The 19794-nt window shown below is 39.0% G+C and overlaps 1 protein-coding gene across 1 annotated transcript in view; it reads right to left on the bottom strand.

The window, feature by feature from the left end:
* Positions 1 to 294: 294 nt before the first annotated feature.
* The window catches only part of PLPPR4 (phospholipid phosphatase related 4), a 45361-nt gene continuing 25861 nt past the window's right edge, over positions 295 to 19794 (bottom strand). The window contains exons 3-7 of the mRNA XM_006169018.3: positions 13673 to 13802; positions 9710 to 9905; positions 6997 to 7054; positions 6071 to 6244; positions 295 to 2176 (exon numbers count right to left, since the gene is read on the bottom strand). Coding sequence (XP_006169080.1) covers positions 851 to 2176; positions 6071 to 6244; positions 6997 to 7054; positions 9710 to 9905; positions 13673 to 13802 — 1884 coding nt within the window. The 3' untranslated portion in view covers positions 295 to 850. The remainder of the gene's footprint in view (positions 2177 to 6070; positions 6245 to 6996; positions 7055 to 9709; positions 9906 to 13672; positions 13803 to 19794) is intronic.

Below are 19794 nucleotides of genomic sequence, written 5' to 3'. Positions count from 1 at the left end.
TATGATCACAATGACTTCAAAAGATTCTCTAAAACAACATATATTTAAATTATATAAATTTACTCACTGAAAAACAAATTCTTTGTTAGCAGTACCTGTACTTAAATAAAAAATAAATAGCAGAAAAACTATGCAGAAAGTACTAGTTATTCCCTTTCACTGAGAATATGCCTACACAAGTTTTGATGTTGAAGAAAGCATAATTCTGAAGAAATGCACATAAACCTCTTCATTATTTGACTGTGACAGAGCCACTACGGAACAGCTGTGTGTCCTATTCTAACACAAAGCAGCTAGCATCTTCTTAATAAAGGAAGCATTTCGTTGACAAGGAATTTTACACCACTATTTCACAGCTAAATAGAGTTTGAGAGTTTACATGATATATGTACTACAATAATCAGCACCACCCGTATTGAGCTTTAGGTGCAGATTCTGCAAAATGAATATATAATACTGCATGGCCTGGGCTGTGAGGAACGTTTGTTCAGGATTCCCACAGCTAATTAGAAAGAAAAATATCCCCAAAGTTGGCACATTCAGGAAGTAAAATAGTATACATTGAAGGAAACCACTTGCTTTTGATTATGCCCTTTGCCAAAACTTTTGAGTCTGACGACAGATCTTAAGAAAATGTCACACAATGATGTTAGTTAGGTTCTTGTATTGTGCTTTTCCCTCCCCTTGACGTGAAATCTACAAGTTTGAGTACAGTACTGTGTAAGAGTTAGAGGGTTCTGGGCTGACGGTAGACAATCTTCAGTGAGGCTTCCCAGTAGGTTGGAAAGGAGCACAGGTAGAATCACGTGGTCTTTCGAGGGTCGCCCAGTTGGTAGAATTGCTATATCGCTCAATCCTTATAAGCCCGTGTAGGGGAGGTTCCTTTGTAGAAGATATTTCTAGTGTTTTCGGGGCTGTTGCTTCTTTCAGGGATTAAAATGATATTGCCCTTTCTCCGCAGGGTGGAGTCGCGGGAAGAAGAAACGGACAGAGTCTCTGAGCCGATTTCACTGCCCTCCACCGGAGTGACGCGAATGGTGGTGATTCCATGGTGGTGGTGTTCATTACTATCAATGTTGCTTCTCTTGCGATCTCCAGATCCGAAGCTGTCTTTCAGGGACTCGCAGCTTTCGGAGTCCCTGTTGAGATCGTTGAGCTCGTAAGTTTGGCGGAGGCTGCCCTTTTCGGGAGCTTTCCATTTCCAGGAGCCACTGCCTTCTCCTTCGGTGGACGGGATCTGTATGATGGGCCTGTTGTTCTCTGGGTGAGCCTCAACCCTCACGATCCCACTGGGTTCGTGGTCCGTCAAGGTTTTGTAGCGGATGGAGCCGGTGCAGGAGACCGTGCTGCCTTCGGTGTTTTTGGGGCTGCTCTGGAGGACGCCCTGCTGCTTGGACATGGCTATGACTTGCATGATTCGGGGCTGGCTGTTGCTTCTGTTGCAGGCCACAGTTTTCTCAGCCGCTTTCAACCACTTGGCTCGAGCAGAGCTGCTCTTGGGGGAGGTGCTAATGTTCTCCTGGGTCTCCTCGGGGATGTGCACCAACTGTGAGGACCCTGGGCGGGACTGAATGGACACTCTCGGCCCTCCCGGCATGCTGTTGTTACAGCCGGGGACAGCGCCAGGCTGGATCTTGAGGTACTGATTGCCAGGACCGTGGTGGTCTCCATTCACCCCTACCCTCGACGGCTCTGAGCTTGACCTCATTTCTATGGATCTGGGCGGGGACTGTCCGGGCTCGGTCTCTATCACTTGCAGGGACAACTTACGACTTTCATTCTTATTCTTCCACTGGGTGAGGAGCTGCTTGGACCGCGCAGAATCCATGGAGGCATGAATGGTTGCGTTTCTTCTGACAGGGTCTTCTACAGATGGGGTGTTGGCTCTCGGCAGGGTATTGCTGAAGGTAACCATGTTCTCCTTCCCCATGGGGCTTCGCGGAGTGATGATTTCCACATCAGCATTTGCCCTTTTGAGGTTTGTCAACGAGCTCGCATCTCTGTGGTTTCGGTTGAGGATGCCTTCGGTATGAGCAATTCCGTCACTGCTGCTACCATTTTTAGCAGATAAAACTCGGCTGGGGTCTTGATTGAGGTCTGTCAGAGACCTGAGGGCTTCTCTGTGCTGAAACATACTCTCCTCACTGGGCAGAAAATTGCCCACAGCGTATAGGCCCTGGTGTTGAAGAGAAGACAGTGAATATCATGCACTAGAAGACATGGTTGCTAAGCTTCCTTTGGTATATCCACCTAAGTTCACAAAGACGTACATCTCCCTATAGGTCACTGACTAATACAAATAACAAAATGAAAACTACAATTAATTAGATATGTTCCATCCAAAATCACTGAACTAATTACTTAGACGCATGGACCCCATTTCTTTTTCCATCTCACTGGATGTTTTTGCCAATCTTATCCTTGACATATCTTGAAGGAAAGTCAAACAATGAAAGAAGTAAGGACATTTTTTCAGCTTTTCAAAGCAATTCATTTTTCTGGAGCTAGGAGCTTCTTGTTGAGTGACACCTCCAACAGCTTAAATGATTTATTTTGCTTTCCGTTTTCAATCATACCTTATGATGGAAAGCAGAAGAGGTGTAAAAAATATAGAACAATGGATCATTCATAAAACATGACACATGGCTTTGGAATGAGGCATGCATTGTTCTCACCCAGGATAGCCTTGTTTGTTCAGTATTGCTCTTGAGCGAGTAGAAACCAGCACCAAACTGGGGCACCGTGTTCTTTCTTAAATTGTGACTAATATTTGATCCAGTGATTGCCATTATATTAAACTTGATCCAGATTTTATTTAATTTTGTCTTTACACTCAGCCTATCAATTTTTTGCTTGTTATAGATTTGATAATCAAAATTTGGAAAAGACTTTCAGACTCAAAATTATTACTCTTTTTGAACATAAAAGATCTTATCCCTGCTGGATTTTCAGTTTTACAGATGCTTACTTTAGAGATAAGAGCAGTAGCAGACACCTAGGAAGGGTCTTCAAAAAGTCATTGGAAAATGAATATTATGAATGCATGAATTTCAATATTTTGGTAACCAAATACACTCATGCTTTAATTTAATTTCATAAGAACTTTTGGAAGCTTCCTGTTTGTGTGCTCATTTTAATATATGGTAGCCGCTGTCTACTTTTCAAGTCAAAACAAAATAATTTATGAATGTAACACTTTGTAGAATGCTTAACTATGAATGACAGCATTGGTTTAGAACTGATAAACTTCCAATTTTACAGGCTAGGGTGCAAACACGAATGAAATAAAATCAAGCTCCTGCCTGTATAATGAACTTAATTCCTGGTTAAAATGTTCTATTAAGTAATATCTGTCTCTGCTCTCACTATCAAAGTTCATCAGGATGAGCAGTCCCTACTTAATGTTCTAATAAAAACTGAACTTACGGGAACCAGCAGTTAGCGTAATGGCTATGTCGCTGGACTCCCACATAGTCGACTGCGGTTCGCGTCCTGGACCCGGTGGCTTAAAAAACTCACGCCGGGCGCGTGTGCGTGCATGCCCAAGATCCCGAGAGGAGAATGGAGGAGAAGGGATTGCGGCGTGACCATCCCCCCTGGGGGGTGATTTCTCGCTTTCTGTCTCTATGTCTCTCTCTCTGTCTGTCTGGCGAGCGCACGCGCCCTACAGTGAAAATCTCTCCAAAAAAAAAAAAAAAAAAAAACTGAACTTACATTGTAAGCTTGGGAAAGTTCTCCACCAGACTGCAAGGCCTGTCTCTTGGTCAGTATTCAGTACCCAACAGTGTGATATATTGGGTAGTTGGGAAAGTCATGACACATTTTTGTATAGAAAACATACAAAAATACATCATGATTTTCTCAACAACCAATAGTTTAATACTTCTTATGATATGAGGCAAAATTGTTACTATCCTTATTTTATAAGCAAAGAAACAGGCTTCTGATCGGTCACATAACTTGGCCAAGTAACATGAAAGTTGAGATTCATTCCCGAATTCTTTGGACCATAAAGCCTACATTAATTCTAGAACATCATGAAGTCATACACGTGCAGAGGCAATGCAAGAACTAGAGGACCATAGTTCTCAGTTTCTTTGTTTCATCTGTAATGCACATCGTGAGGCAACACTCCCATGGGCAATCCAGGTTTATGTGCAGTCCCTAGCATACTAACTTTAATTTGGTTCATTTTTTATCTTTTGAAGAAAGCATGCAGGTAAGAATAAGAGTGAAAGTGACAATCTAAAAATCAAAAGCATACCATTGCATATTTTAGTACTTCTATTATTTTTTGTAGTAATTCCCAAGCGCACCAAAATCACATGATTGGAAACAGCAAGTATAGATCATTGCTTTTTTTTTTTAAGTTGACTTATTTATTTCCAGAGAAAGAGAGAAACAGGCACTCTTCCCAGGGTTCTCACACTGCCACCCTCTCCCTGGCCCTGCAGCCTGCCAGGATTTCACTCTCACCATGGGTGCACTTGTGACACTGGTGTATACCTGGGATGTGAACCAAGTGCCTTCCTACCTGACCTCCAGCATTCTCAACAATGTCTACTGCCTCCATTACTTGGCTGGGGCATTACTTTTATTTTTCTGTAAGCTCCTCTGAGTTTCTTAAATACTATCGTTACCTCTAAAAGCTACTTAGATATTGGTATCCCCTGGCTCATTTCTACTCATATGACCTGGCAATTACATGTACCTCCAAATAACTACAATGGTATGTCCACCAATAATGTCCATCATCTCCAAATCTATTTCTCCAGTACAAGTTGCTCTTTTGAGCTCCAGACACAATTCAACTGCCTATTGATTCAACTGAGCATGTGGACTTTCTTTCCTCCTACTGTTTCCTCTGTCATTTACCTGGTCTCCTTGTGATCATTCATCCTGTCTTCCAAGCTAAACACCTGGCCATTACCTCATTCCTCCTGTTATATCACCCTTCACTTACACTGGCTTTCTCATGTTCATCTCTTTGCATGCACAGTTTCTTCTCCCTTTTCCTTTCTAATCCTAAAGAGCTTTCATTAAAAGCAAAACAAAACAAAAATAAAACATCACAGAACCAGCATATGGCATAGCAGTTAAGTTACTGGACTGCCAGATGACTGACTGGAGTTTGAGTCCTGAACTTGGTGACTGACTTGAAACTCATACAGGGTGTGTGTGCGTTTGTGCTCAAGATCCCAGGAGGAGAATGGAGAAGAAGGGACTGCTGTATGGCCATTCCCACTAGGGGGTTATTTCTCACTTTCCCTCTCACTGTTTCTGTCTGTCTGTCTGTCTCTCTCTCTCTCCAGTGAACACATGTGCCCTAAGGCAAACCCAAAACCAAACCAATCAAACAAAACCCCATCACTTCTATGAAGGCAGTTCATAGGGAAGTTTGTTATTGCCAAAGCATTTTGTGTATACCCTGTAATTAACATATTATAACCATTGTATTTATGTTGGTCTTTACAATGTATGTTTCTAAAGGATACATCTTATGTCTCACTGTTTTAATGTTCAGTATAATGTTTACACAGGTTAGATAGCAAATAAATGTAGAATGAATGATTGGATGAATGAAATGGACAACTTAGGTTTTCTTATCCTGAGGTCAGTTCCCAGAGGCGAAAATCAGGTCCGAAAATAGATTACTGTTGACAAATTCAGTATTACACTCAATATTAGTTACATTCATTCAGGTGCTACATTTGTACTTTGAGCAAGTCATATAACCTTTCACTAAATCTGTATTTTATTGACCTTCCTTTCACTAATATTCACTTTCCTCATCTGTAAAATTATTACTATAAAAGTAATATAGCCTCTTTCTTTCTTTCTGGTTGATAAAAGGATACAATGCAATCATCACAATTTCTGATCGATAGTTGAAGTTGAAGAAATTATTTTATTGAATGTGGCATATGTGCATTGGGTTAGAATGAAGATATGGCCTGAGATTTTCTCATGAAGTAAGATACATTGCAACTAAGTTAACATAGTGCAAAATATTGTGCACATGTTTCCCATTTTAAGCTATAGGTTACCTAATAAGAATAAAGTCATTTACCAAGTACAGTGCAATTCCTCCTCCTATTAAAAAGCCACAATAGACATCAACTGGGTGGTTCTTATACTGAGTTATTCGTGTTAGCCCACAGATGATTCCACAGATGATAAATGTGAAGACCAAGAGAGGTTTCAGAAGCTTAGAGGAATCCGTTAAGGTGGAATTGAAGTACATCTTAAAAATGAAAGAAGTGGGTTAAGGATGTTAGAAAGGACATTTTATTAGACAATTATAATCAAATAGCAAGTTAAAATCAGAAGTCTAACTGGAACACTTGACATCAACTTTATCATTCCATTCTCCCTGCTATGTTTATGTCTATACCTGCCAAGAAGAGAGAAACATGGCAGAAATTGTCAAATAAGTAATGGATCTCTCCTTTAATGACATGGAAGTTTGTAAAAAAAAGAGGCAGAACTAGCCATAACCATTTAATCTCCACGTTACTTGTCACATAACTTCAGTCCATTTTTATCACAGAAGACTTTATGATCCTTAGTCAGAGACAATGACTATACATTTTATGAAATTTACAAAGGCCTAGAACACATCATTGTTGCATAAATACTGAAAGTAGTATGACTGTGTCCATATGTATTTGTGTGTATTAATGTAGCTCTTTCAGTTTTAGTATTTGTAACATTCATGGATCTCACAATAACTTCCCATGAAGCATAATATTACGTTAGAGATGCCAGGCTAAATAAATACTATTACGACTGAGTAGAAACATTATTTTACTGTACTATTTTTATAGCAGTATCCCATTTATGGTTTTGACGCCATTGTAATGAAGGGCTACAGTGCTAAAACTTACTGTTTTGTTATTACATGGCTATATAATCTAATTAGTCACCTGGAGACAATAGTCACTCTCCTGATGTTTCCGTAGGACACAATATAACAAAAAAGAACCAGTTACTCACCGAAATGTACACAGCTGCGAAGGCAGCGAGGGTCGCGTGTTGAGAAGGGAATGACTTTCTGCCAAAGGAAGACAGTCAAATTATGCCTTTTAGATCAAATACGCTGCTAGGACTCATCTTAAGAGCACTAGGTGGTTAAAATGTTCAGTTTTAAATCAGCAAAGCACTAAGTGGTAACTTTAATATCTGTTTAGTTTTCTGGGGAAAGACCTGGGTGACAACAAACACCACTGAACACAGTTAGTATTAATAAACAGTAGTGATCTATTCTCCTGTATAAATAGATGACGTTTGGCAAGGGACAACTTTATTTACACTGTTGGGATAATGGTTGAAAGTAGAAATGGGTTGGAAACCATTATAATTGTTCTTCTGTATTAGAATTATGCCCTTTTAAAGTAGAAGTTCATAAGATGTAGGGTTTTAAATGACATTTAAAAATATTTTATTTAACTTTGCATTTGTTTATTTATTTTACCTTGACTAGAGAAGGACAGAGAGAGAGACAGAGAGAGGGAAAATGAGAAAGGAAGCCACCAGGTCCAGGACTCAAACTGAAGTCAACCATGTGGGAGTCTAGTGCCCTTAGTCACCACGCCTCCTGCCGAGTCCCTTAAACAACCTTTTTTGATGTTCCTAAATATGTAGTTCTATTTACATAAAAGAATTTCAAAAGGTAAAGTGATTTTTATCACAGCAGTGGATCTAAATGTATTTTTTTTATAAGAAAAGTCTAATTGTAACAAAATGTTTCCCTGTGTATTTCACTTTAAAATAATTATCATCTTAGGAATCACAGAACATTTTATTTAGTTCAACAATTTAAAGAGTGAGCAGGTGGAAGAGTCAGAATGCAGGATGGGGAAGAAACAGTGAGGATAGACAAAAGAAGCAGAATAAACATTTCTTTCAAGGGATAAAAAAAGGAAAAAATAAAATCCACTTATATTAGTGCCCTCATAGTTATTTGGCAGCACAGTAAGGAGAATTACCATTTAATACAGACGATGTAATAGGACTGACAAAGAATGCAGGTTTTAAATTTAGGTCCAAATTTACTGAGTGGTCCATGAGAACATAAATGTAATAATATCATATATCAGATTCTGATTCTTTAAGTATAACCCTCTCCCTTTTTAATTCTTCAATTAATATTTGGGAATGAATTGAAAGAAAGTGTCAATCTTATAATTATCATTTATTGGCCTTATCCCACTGTAGTTTATTTCTTTTGAGTTCCTAAAATACTCTCTCTCTTCACACAAATTTAATTTTACTTTACTGATTGGAAAAAATCTAATTATTAACAGTAATTTCTTAAATTTTATTTTCAGGTTTTTTTTTTTTTTTATAGAATATGTGCATTTGCCAGAGAGACAGAGAGGGAAAGTGAGAAATCACCCCCTTGGGGGAATGTCCACTCCATAATTTCCTCTCCTCCATTCTCCTCTCAGGGTTTTGGGCATGTACACACACACCCCCCATAGACCCAGAGACCCCAGAGAACAGGCAGGCAGTGAACTTCGCATTCGTGACCCAGTTGGCCCCAGACTAGTGCCCTCATAGTTATTTGGCAGCACAGTAAGGAGAATTACCATTTAATACAGACGATGTAATAGGACTGACAAAGAATGCAGGTTTTAAATTTAGGTCCAAATTTACTGAGTGGTCCATGAGAACATAAATGTAATAATATCATATATCAGATTCTGATTCTTTAAGTATAACCCTCTCCCTTTTTAATTCTTCAATTAATATTTGGGAATGAATTGAAAGAAAGTGTCAATCTTATAATTATCATTTATTGGCCTTATCCCACTGTAGTTTATTTCTTTTGAGTTCCTAAAATACTCTCTCTCTTCACACAAATTTAATTTTACTTTACTGATTGGAAAAAATCTAATTATTAACAGTAATTTCTTAAATTTTATTTTCAGGTTTTTTTTTTTTTTTTTATAGAATATGTGCATTTGCCAGAGAGACAGAGAGGGAAAGTGAGAAATCACCCCCTTGGGGGAATGTCCACTCCATAATTTCCTCTCCTCCATTCTCCTCTCAGGGTTTTGGGCATGTACACACATGTGCCTGGCATGATTTTTAAGCTGCCAGGTCTGGCACTTGACCTGTGGTTAGCCATGTGGGAGTCCAGAGCTTTAGCCACTATATCACCTCCTGACCCCTCTTGAATTTATATATCCCTTATTTTCTGACATATAAAGTTAGAAGATGTACAGATCTTCTGGGTTCATTTAAAGGAAGCATGTAACCCCAGATGTTACTCCTTTTCAAACTCCACTGAAAGGAAAATTCACGATTCCACTGATGAAGCATACAATGTACATAGAACTTTTATAAATGTTTACTTTCTACTTATGCCACTACAAGACACCTACAAAGTGTAGACCATGCCTAACTATACATATCCTAACATAAATCAGTTGCTCTAACACTTACACCATAGTAAGTGTAGGGTAGGTTACAGCACAGAAGTGGGGTTGGTGATTTGAGTATGAGTTGGAAGAACAAGGGGCTGAAATATGGAGAAAGAATTTTGAATGAACTGTGGTAAAGCCACCTACGTGATCAGGAAGTTAAAAAGAAAACAAAATCCAAATCACTATGGCTGAAAAAGGCGTGCTTAAGGTGATATGCCACGCGGTTACTAAATAATGAAAATGCTGACATGGAACGTCTTTAGATCTCAGTGTCTAACCTGCCACTGTTGATAACTGTAAGGTCGGATCCTGAGCAAATGTCTTCCACAATATAAGAATTTTCTTTGCATGATACATTCAGGGAGGTATAGTTGGGCTTGCACACTGTTAGAAAGTACGGCGCCTGATATCCCGTGGACAGTTGTATGATATCTGTAATGAGAGCTGTGGAGCATAGTCCAAATATATGAACACCTAGAAGCAAAATGAAAGAAACTGTTACCAGGTTGATGGGTAATGCAAATGTGTCAGCATCAAGCATGTTTGCTACACATTAACATGCTAGACTTAAAATCTGTTATTATTTTCTCTAAGTTAATTTCAGTAAAATATTATAGAAAAATTACTAAACTTCTACAACTCCTTAAGACCAAATTAAGAGCAAAGAGTACCTCCAAAGTAGCAATTTTAGGCACTATCATCAGTTTAGTGAGAAGGCCAATTCTTAACATTGCTATAACCATAGACCACTTTCAGATATGTGCAGCAAGTTAAGGTGACCAACTGTCTTTTTCAGAGAACTCAATGTGAGGCATAAGCAACATTTACACTAATTTTAAGTTGCTTGGAAAGCTTGAGCTGCCAGGGCTCTCCCTCCTTGGTGGTCTCTAACTCTAGCTTATAGTCACCAAATCCGATGGAATCAGTCCTAATTCTGTATAAACCAAAGGCGTATGAGGAGTGCTGATTAAACAGACAAGGCAAACCCTGGCATGGGAACAATAATCATATCCTGGGCACATGATTGTGGGGCATCTGCCTACATTCTGGGAACGTGCAGTTGATGTTCTTTCAGCTGTTGGTCCAAGTTCTGTCCTTTTGGTCTCCAAGGGCTGGTCTTATTTCAAAAATCACAAATCCAGAGGCACACTTGTTCCTGTAAACTGCATGCCTGCTTGAAGTCACTTGCTTGGCCTTATCCTTGGGAATCTAGCTCTGGCATCCACATGATCTAGAACTTTTCTGCTCCCTCCAGTCTGTCTTGGCATGCTGGATTCACCAACTGATGGCATGGATTCTGATCCATAAGGTGCACACAGAAATCATCACAAGATGCACCTGGGTAATTCTTCTGTAGCTGCCTCCAGACCAAGAGCGCTGACTTGCATAGTACTTTGTTTTGCCTTTTTCATCCCTGCTCATTGTCACCTAACCACTACTCCTCTAGTTCTTTCTCTACCCATACACCTGAGATTCATAGTTTATTTCTACCCTCCAATTTCTAGAAACATGAGAGTTCTTGAGGAAGTTTGAGAAGAAGAGGAACCCACCTCCTTTTCCCTTTGAGAAATCAGAATCTGTAGACCTAGAGGATGGGCTGCAGACTGCTGACTCTAGATGTTGTTTGCTGGGATAGGATGGATGATCCTTATAGTGGTGAGACATTGCAGGGAGGGCATATGCGCCTTTGTCCATAGCATTATTTTTTACACTGGGGAAAAGTTTCTCGGAGGTCAGCTACATGTGTTAGAGTTTTGTTCCTTGTCTCAATTTGTGATCCTGCTAAATGGCCTACTGTTTCTTTTTTAAAAATTTATTTTTAATTTATTATTATTATTTATACATTCAATTGCTATATATCATTTAGATTGTAAAGAGAATTTACCCAGCCTGATATAGACCTCCAACCAGTCCAGTTCAGAATACTATAACATGTCATCATCAATAGGCCTCTTGATTTGATGGGGTGGGAATGGTTAGTGGAGCAGAATCTGGGACATGACTTAGACCATATTTTTTCTTCTCATGGGAGAGAAATTTGTATTTAATTATCTACTAGATATCAAAGGAATTCCTTTGAAGCAATATTTTCCAGATGAAAATGTTATATGGACTTGTTGAAAATGTAAAACATTCAGGTTGGTATGCTGAATTATGGGTACTACTCAACTCAGTTAAAAAAGAAGGCTAGTGACTCAACATTAAGATAGTCCAATGTTAATCAGGAGAGATGAAGGTTTTGAAACTGGTTTGATACAGAAACTGCTTAGTGAGATCTATAGGTTTTCTACAGGACCGAGAAGTAATAGAAGGTAAAGTTAGAGACTATCACAAAGGAAAAATAGCCATGATGCAGTGTTCTATAGTGGCCTTTCCATGTGCAGTAACTTCTGGATGAAAACCCTCCAATACAACTGGAACGGAATCACTGCTGTGGATATAGTAACTTCCGAAGAGTTATCCGTTCTCACTGGGCTGCTGACATTTATTCTTCATTTTAAGAAACTGAACACAGATCTGGTAAAGTCATTTTAAAGTAAATTCATGCTTCAGCTAGAAAGACAAACATATTGAAATGCATAGTATGTTCATGCTCAAAACAAGGACCATGACTGTAAATAACATAGTTCAGCTACAAAGCCCAAATGTTGGTGGTTTTAACAGTTTCTTGTATAATGCAAAACTTATCATGCACTGAAGTTATATGTTAAATTACAGCTTAGAGACTTAATGTCTGTAATTAAATAGAACATTTCTATTTGAAAAAGACATTTCCTTTCTCTGTGGTTCCCCACACCTACCAACAAATCTGACAGCTCTTCTAAGGAAAGAGTTGAAGTTGCAGCCTCCGGCATTAATGTTAGGCTCCAGTCCAACCCCGTTTCTTCTTTTGGATAGGCAACAGTAGAGAATCCCTTCCCCTACCATAATCTGCAAGATAAAATGGTATTCAGGCATGAGAGTGTTGATAAACAAGTTACATCAACTGGCACAAAGAGACTTACATATCATTTCTTAGCACAGCATCAACTCTGTGAAGTAAAGGCATAGTTTTCTTTTTCCAGCATGTTTACTATTCCCTTTGGTGGGTGCGCCATTGATGGGGTCCTTATGTCATGACTGAGCCCTGCAGCCAGCCAGGACCATAGGTGTGGGGAAAAGTTTCTCGGAGGTCAGCTACATGTGTTAGAGTTTTGTTCCTTGTCTCAATTTGTGATCCTGCTAAATGGCCTACTGTTTCTTTTTTAAAAATTTATTTTTAATTTATTATTATTATTTATACATTCAATTGCTATATATCATTTAGATTGTAAAGAGAATTTACCCAGCCTGATATAGACCTCCAACCAGTCCAGTTCAGAATACTATAACATGTCATCATCAATAGGCCTCTTGATTTGATGGGGTGGGAATGGTTAGTGGAGCAGAATCTGGGACATGACTTAGACCATATTTTTTCTTCTCATGGGAGAGAAATTTGTATTTAATTATCTACTAGATATCAAAGGAATTCCTTTGAAGCAATATTTTCCAGATGAAAATGTTATATGGACTTGTTGAAAATGTAAAACATTCAGGTTGGTATGCTGAATTATGGGTACTACTCAACTCAGTTAAAAAAGAAGGCTAGTGACTCAACATTAAGATAGTCCAATGTTAATCAGGAGAGATGAAGGTTTTGAAACTGGTTTGATACAGAAACTGCTTAGTGAGATCTATAGGTTTTCTACAGGACCGAGAAGTAATAGAAGGTAAAGTTAGAGACTATCACAAAGGAAAAATAGCCATGATGCAGTGTTCTATAGTGGCCTTTCCATGTGCAGTAACTTCTGGATGAAAACCCTCCAATACAACTGGAACGGAATCACTGCTGTGGATATAGTAACTTCCGAAGAGTTATCCGTTCTCACTGGGCTGCTGACATTTATTCTTCATTTTAAGAAACTGAACACAGATCTGGTAAAGTCATTTTAAAGTAAATTCATGCTTCAGCTAGAAAGACAAACATATTGAAATGCATAGTATGTTCATGCTCAAAACAAGGACCATGACTGTAAATAACATAGTTCAGCTACAAAGCCCAAATGTTGGTGGTTTTAACAGTTTCTTGTATAATGCAAAACTTATCATGCACTGAAGTTATATGTTAAATTACAGCTTAGAGACTTAATGTCTGTAATTAAATAGAACATTTCTATTTGAAAAAGACATTTCCTTTCTCTGTGGTTCCCCACACCTACCAACAAATCTGACAGCTCTTCTAAGGAAAGAGTTGAAGTTGCAGCCTCCGGCATTAATGTTAGGCTCCAGTCCAACCCCGTTTCTTCTTTTGGATAGGCAACAGTAGAGAATCCCTTCCCCTACCATAATCTGCAAGATAAAATGGTATTCAGGCATGAGAGTGTTGATAAACAAGTTACATCAACTGGCACAAAGAGACTTACATATCATTTCTTAGCACAGCATCAACTCTGTGAAGTAAAGGCATAGTTTTCTTTTTCCAGCATGTTTACTATTCCCTTTGGTGGGTGCGCCATTGATGGGGTCCTTATGTCATGACTGAGCCCTGCAGCCAGCCAGGACCATAGGTGCACCCATGGGCACACCTGGCATGTTCAGTCAGACCCAGGACATGAACTGGGAGCTCTCTCTCATGGTCTCTAGCCTCACACAGGAGCACCTACTGCCTGTGCCACCATGGCTGAACCCAGATACATTTTTCTGAAAAATGGTAGAGGTATAAGCAATTTTTAAGAAGTATTTGAGTGGGACCAGTGGATGGCGAAATGGTTATGTTGCTGGACTCCCTTGTAGTCAGCCGTGGTTCGAATTCCGGACTCGGCTGCTTAAAGCTCACTCCAGGTGTGTGTACACACATGTGCCCAAAATCCCAAGACGAGAATGGAGGAGAAGGTACTGTGGTGTGACCATACCCCTGGGAGGTGATTTCTCACTCTCTGTCTCTCCTGCAAGTACACATACCCTATAGCAAACATCTCTCTCTCTCTTTTTTTTTTTTTTAAGAAGTATTTGAGCAAGCAGTGAGGAGTAAGCAGTCAGAGCACTGAAACATGGTTTAGTTGGTCTTCCATGTTCTAGGCAAGGGTGTGACCACATCCTGGTACTTTGAGGTGGCTGCAGCACTCAGGCCTGGCCCGTTTATCCAAAACCACACGGTGACATCTAATCAATGAACTGCATCATAACTGGTTCTGACCTGACTCTTAGAGTCTTGGTATTTCATCCCTAAGATCAGGAAAACAAGATGGTGAGCCAGAGCATAAAATAAGTACCAGAATTGGGATCAGGAATGCATCACTGGCAGATTAGGTTTGTAAGCCGATTCAGCCTTCAGTAAAAGGACAATCGATGGAAAGTATGCATGAGGTAGAAGGGTGCTCTCTACTGCATAGCTATGCCATGAAGATTCCTGCAATGAAATCTTGGTTTGCCCTGTCCAATACGTTAGCCACTACTCACACGCGGCATGTGAAATGGTGCTATTGCCAATGAGGAGCTGAACTGCTAACTTTATTTCACGGTATTATATTACATAAAAAGCAAACAGCACATTTAAAACAAAATAGCCACTTGTGGCTAGTGGCTATCTCACTGGAGAATGCAGATTACAAGAGATTCTAGGTAAGCATGGTAGTGCTTTCTAGTGATAAACCCAGGAGTTCACAAGGAACATATTCACAGAAGTAGTGTCGTTCAAAAGGACTATTTTAAAATAAGAAACAGTGCCCTTTGCTGTAGGATTTTAGGACATACAAGATCAGTGAAGGAGCTCAATATTATTCAGGCATCATTTCCTGCCAAAAGTTTCCCTCGAGCTCTCCTCCCGTACACTACAGTGAATGAAGTCTACTACATGGCCCTCTTAGCACCAGTCCTTCCTTTACATAGCTTTGCTGAAATCTATTTATTTACCTGTTTACATTTTTGCCAGGAAGTACATACAGACACCAGAGAGGCAGAAAGTGAGACAGTTTCTCTTCCCTAAAGGGGGAATAGTCACATTGAAATCTCTCTGCCTACGTTTTCCCTTCCTTGTCAGATTTTGGGCATGCGCATGTATGTGTTTCTTAAGCCACCAGTTCTGGAACTCAAACTGTGCTGTTGGTTGAGTTACCCATTTTTATTTCTTGAAAAATACCATTCTACATTAGCACTTCAAATTAGACATGGAAATGCAATTGGTTCTATACTGTGTGTCGATAAATGTAGCACAATACACCACTCACACAGAATACAATGAATTGTAATATCTCAGAACTATCATTTTAGGAAAATGAACCACTCATTCCTAACATGTGTTACTGTTTGGCTAAAAGAAATCAATTTCATCTTTACTTCTTTGACAACAATTTTTTGATTAATTTTGTAATGATTGATAGCTTACTCATGAACTGCTAAATTATGTAAGAATATAGAGAAACATATCTTATACAACACAAGTCACTATTTCAAGTGACCTCAAAACTCCAGGAGGTTTATATTAGTTTTAATATCCTAAAAACCCACATGTCAAGAGAGTGTGTTGACACTAATTGCTTGATTATGTAACATGGTTAGAGTTTCTTGTCAGTATTTTTTTTTTTTTGAGAGGTTTTCACTATAGGGCGCGTGCACTTGCCAGACAGACAGAGACATAGAGACAGAAAGCGAGAAATCACCCCCCAGGGGGGATGGTCATGCCGCAATCCCTTCTCCTCCATTCTCCTGTCGGGATCTTGGGCACGCACGCACACACGCCCAGCGTGAGATTTAAGCCACCGGATCCGAGACGCGAACCACGGTCGACCACGTGGGAGTCCAGCGACATAGCCATTACGCTAACTGCTGGTTCCCTCTTGTCAGTATTTTGACCACCCTAACCATCTCACTCACTGAAGGGCACTACCTTCACATTTCTATTTGCTTAATCTCAATCTAGTGCCATTCCATAAATTTTCAAAACAATTCAATTTGGTTCAAGGGTAAGGGGGAAATGCTTCCCATTGTATTTCCAAATGCTCCTGCTTATTTCTCCCTTCAGAGTGCCATGCTGTTGGGACAGGTTTTGGAATGAGATTCTGTAGTGACTGCTTCAGGGGAGATGTTGAGACGCAATAAACACATTGTTGTTGTTGTAATAGTCACCTGAGGGAGAACTCACAATCCAAAGTCTTTCTTCTAAGACAAAATAAAACACCAAAAGCATTGTAATAGTCATCATAGTATCTTCAATGTTTAAGTTTCCAATAAATGTCTGCTGTAAGTCATAAGACATTTAATATTCTGCATGTTGATTATACAGTCTCCTAAAGCTGAGGTCACCTTCTAGGATCTATAATTACATTCCAAGAAAACTCTTCTATAAAATTAGATTTGTTCATCCTTTACTTTAATAATATGTAAGAAAATTGTATTTCCAGGGAAGAAAAAAGTGCACATTTGTTCCTATTCATGTAGACTTCATGATGATTTATGGTACACTCAGATATAGCGTGTTGTCTTCTCTAAGTCATCTTCAAAGGACCTAAACCAAATGCTTGTTTTATTATCACTGTAAAGTAAATGAAAATTTAATATTCAGGGAAAAAATTCAATTTAAGGGCAATTTCAGAAAAATAAAAATATGTATTTCACAGACACAGAAGGCATTATTACTGTTTCATGGACAGCATTGTGAAAACACATTATTTTTAAAATGTCTCTCAATGTGTTAAAAAAAAAACCTAAGGTGCAAACACTAAATGATTTATATTTAAATGACTGCATTAAAAAATCTGTTAATCTTCAATTTGTTCACAGGAAGGTCCTTTTAAAGAATATTGTCGATGTGATTGTTTTCTCTCTTCATAAATGGGTGAACATAGGACCCTCTCTCACACAATTTTGCTCTAAAAGTCATTTCCAAATGATGGCTTCTTCTTGACTTCCTCCTTTCCCCATCACCCCATTCTTGGAGGAGGTTTATGCCACCATACAAACTAAAAAGTAGAGGCCAGCAGGTGGTGGTATGGTGGTTAAGGAGCTAGACTCCCACATGACTGACCACTGTTTGAATCCCAGACTTGGTGGCTTGAAACTCACACCAGGTATATGTGCATGCATGCCCAAAATCTCAGGAGGATAATGGAGGAGAAGGGATTGCTGTGTGGTTCTTCCCCCCTGGTGGATGACCTCTCACTTTCCCTCTCAACATCTCTCTCTGTCTCTCTCCAGTGAGCACATGTGCCCTTTGGCAAAAACCTTAAAAAAATGGTATCCTTGAAATCTAAACAGAGATTTAGATTCTATTTGCTATTCATACTTTCAGGAACCAGGGAAAGGAGTTAGAACAGTAATACAGAGGTTTTCAAAAGTTAGTAGAAATGTGTACTATAAAAATTCTACATGGGTTTCAAATCATTTTGTACCAAAATAAACTTGTAGATTAATTTTATTTTTCCTGCAAACTTTTTGAAGTCTGCTTATATAAATACAGTAAAATTAGAGAAAGAATGATTGTTTCTGGGCAAGGTAACTATGGATGCTATCTGGTCAATGTTGAGAAAACATATGTTTGGGGAAAAGCTCTTATAAACGGAGGTAGAAATAAAATTAGACAAAATCAAGAAGAAGTATGGTATATGTTTGGAGAGAAAGGTGTGAAAAACAAGGTTTGATGTCAGCAACATCAGTATTAGTCTCTCCATTGAGTTCCTTCCCTAAACCTTTGAAATAAATATGGCAAAAAAGAATTTCTCACATCCTGGGGCATCCTGGAACTTTAAGTGATGCAGGGAAATTAGCAACCCTGGGATGCAGATGTTTCCCTACTCTGCCTCTTGTTCCGTGATGAGGCTCACAGTGGCTCAGGAGGCCCCATGGAGATCAGGCAGAGGGTGGCTCAGTGAAAGGCAATGACACTGAGCTCCCAGCTCAGTGTGGTGGAAGGGAGCCATGGTGGTTGTCCCCTTCATTTCTCAGGGATCAAGAAAGAAAGCATTGACCTGAACTCCCCCAGGACACATCTCTCAACTGCATGCTGAGAATTTGTTACAGGAATGAGGGAGTCAGCAGAAGCAGGAATACGGTGATGAGGCCAAGGTCATTGTCCCCAGGACATGTAACAGTGTCGGCAAAGGAAGTGATGTGAGATAGATGAGGCTGGTGGGGAGTACACGATTAGATTGGTTTTCCTGGTGACTTGATAAAATACTTTAGGCAAGAAAGACATCTGGATATTTAAAAAGCAAATTATTTCAATGATTAATGTTAACACATTCTTTCAAGCAGAGTCAAGAATATTTGCATAGCATTTTATTTCTTTGATTCAAATATATTGACTATAATAAATTTTGGGTGCCTTACCCCAATTAGGGGAAATGCTTCCTAGTCTGATAGATTTAAGCAAATATTCTTTCTGCTCTGGCCAACTGACTTGATGATATGGATTTTTGCTAAACATCTTGAGAAAAAGGAAAGAAGATGCTGTTTTTTTTCTGAGCAGTAACGCACTTTGAAAATGTTTTATTATTCTTAGAGTCTCAGCTACTTCCAAGCACATCATGAATAGTTCGAATCATCCTGGACTCACTGTAATTTGAATGACTCATTAATTTACAAAGTGTGCTGGCATCTTTTAACTATGATAAAGTTCTATGGAAAATTAAGTTGCACTTTTTCTTCTTAAAATATTTTATATAATTTATTAATTGTATAAACAGCATGCCATTATTATTTCATAGAGGAGACTATTAAAAATGCTATATAAAAATACAGAGTTTAGGAAGTCTACATGGGACTTTTACAACATTGCTAATATATTGAATCAAAATAGGCTACTTCATTAGAGTAGCTTATAAACACTACTTTCAAATACAGATTTCAATTTAATGACCACTTCCTCTGGCATCCAAGTGTATGATAAAAGAAAACCAAGAGTTTCCTACTGATAGAAATAAATTTTATTACCATTGAAACATGTTTCCTGTCCCTTAAGGCAGTATTCTGAGGGTAGGAGAGATGGTAAAAAATCTTGGCTAGTCTTATTTATTTATTTTTAAAGTAGTTTTTGTCGTAGGGCACATGCACTTGCTGGAGAGAGAGAAAGAGAGAGAGAGAGAGAAACTGACAGCCACAGTGAGACAGAAAGAGAGAAATCACTCCCCAGGGGGTTGACCACGCCATAATTCCTTCTCTTCCATTCTCCTTTTAGTTCCTTGGGCATGCATGAACATGAACCAGGCATGATTTTCAAGCCACTGTGTCTGGGCTTGAATTGTTGTTGGCCATGTGAGAATCCAGTGACATAACCACTATGCCATCTGCTGATCCTTTATTAATATTTATTAATGAATTTATCTGCAAAAGCTTTATTCACAATGTG

The sequence above is a fragment of the Tupaia chinensis genome, unplaced genomic scaffold, assembly GCF_000334495.1.
Source record: "Tupaia chinensis unplaced genomic scaffold, TupChi_1.0 Scaffold146687_1, whole genome shotgun sequence".
In the NCBI taxonomy this organism is placed as follows: Eukaryota; Metazoa; Chordata; class Mammalia; order Scandentia; family Tupaiidae; genus Tupaia; species Tupaia belangeri.
Note: the sequence above shows the minus strand (reverse complement) of the source record. Positions and strands in the feature narration are given on the sequence as shown.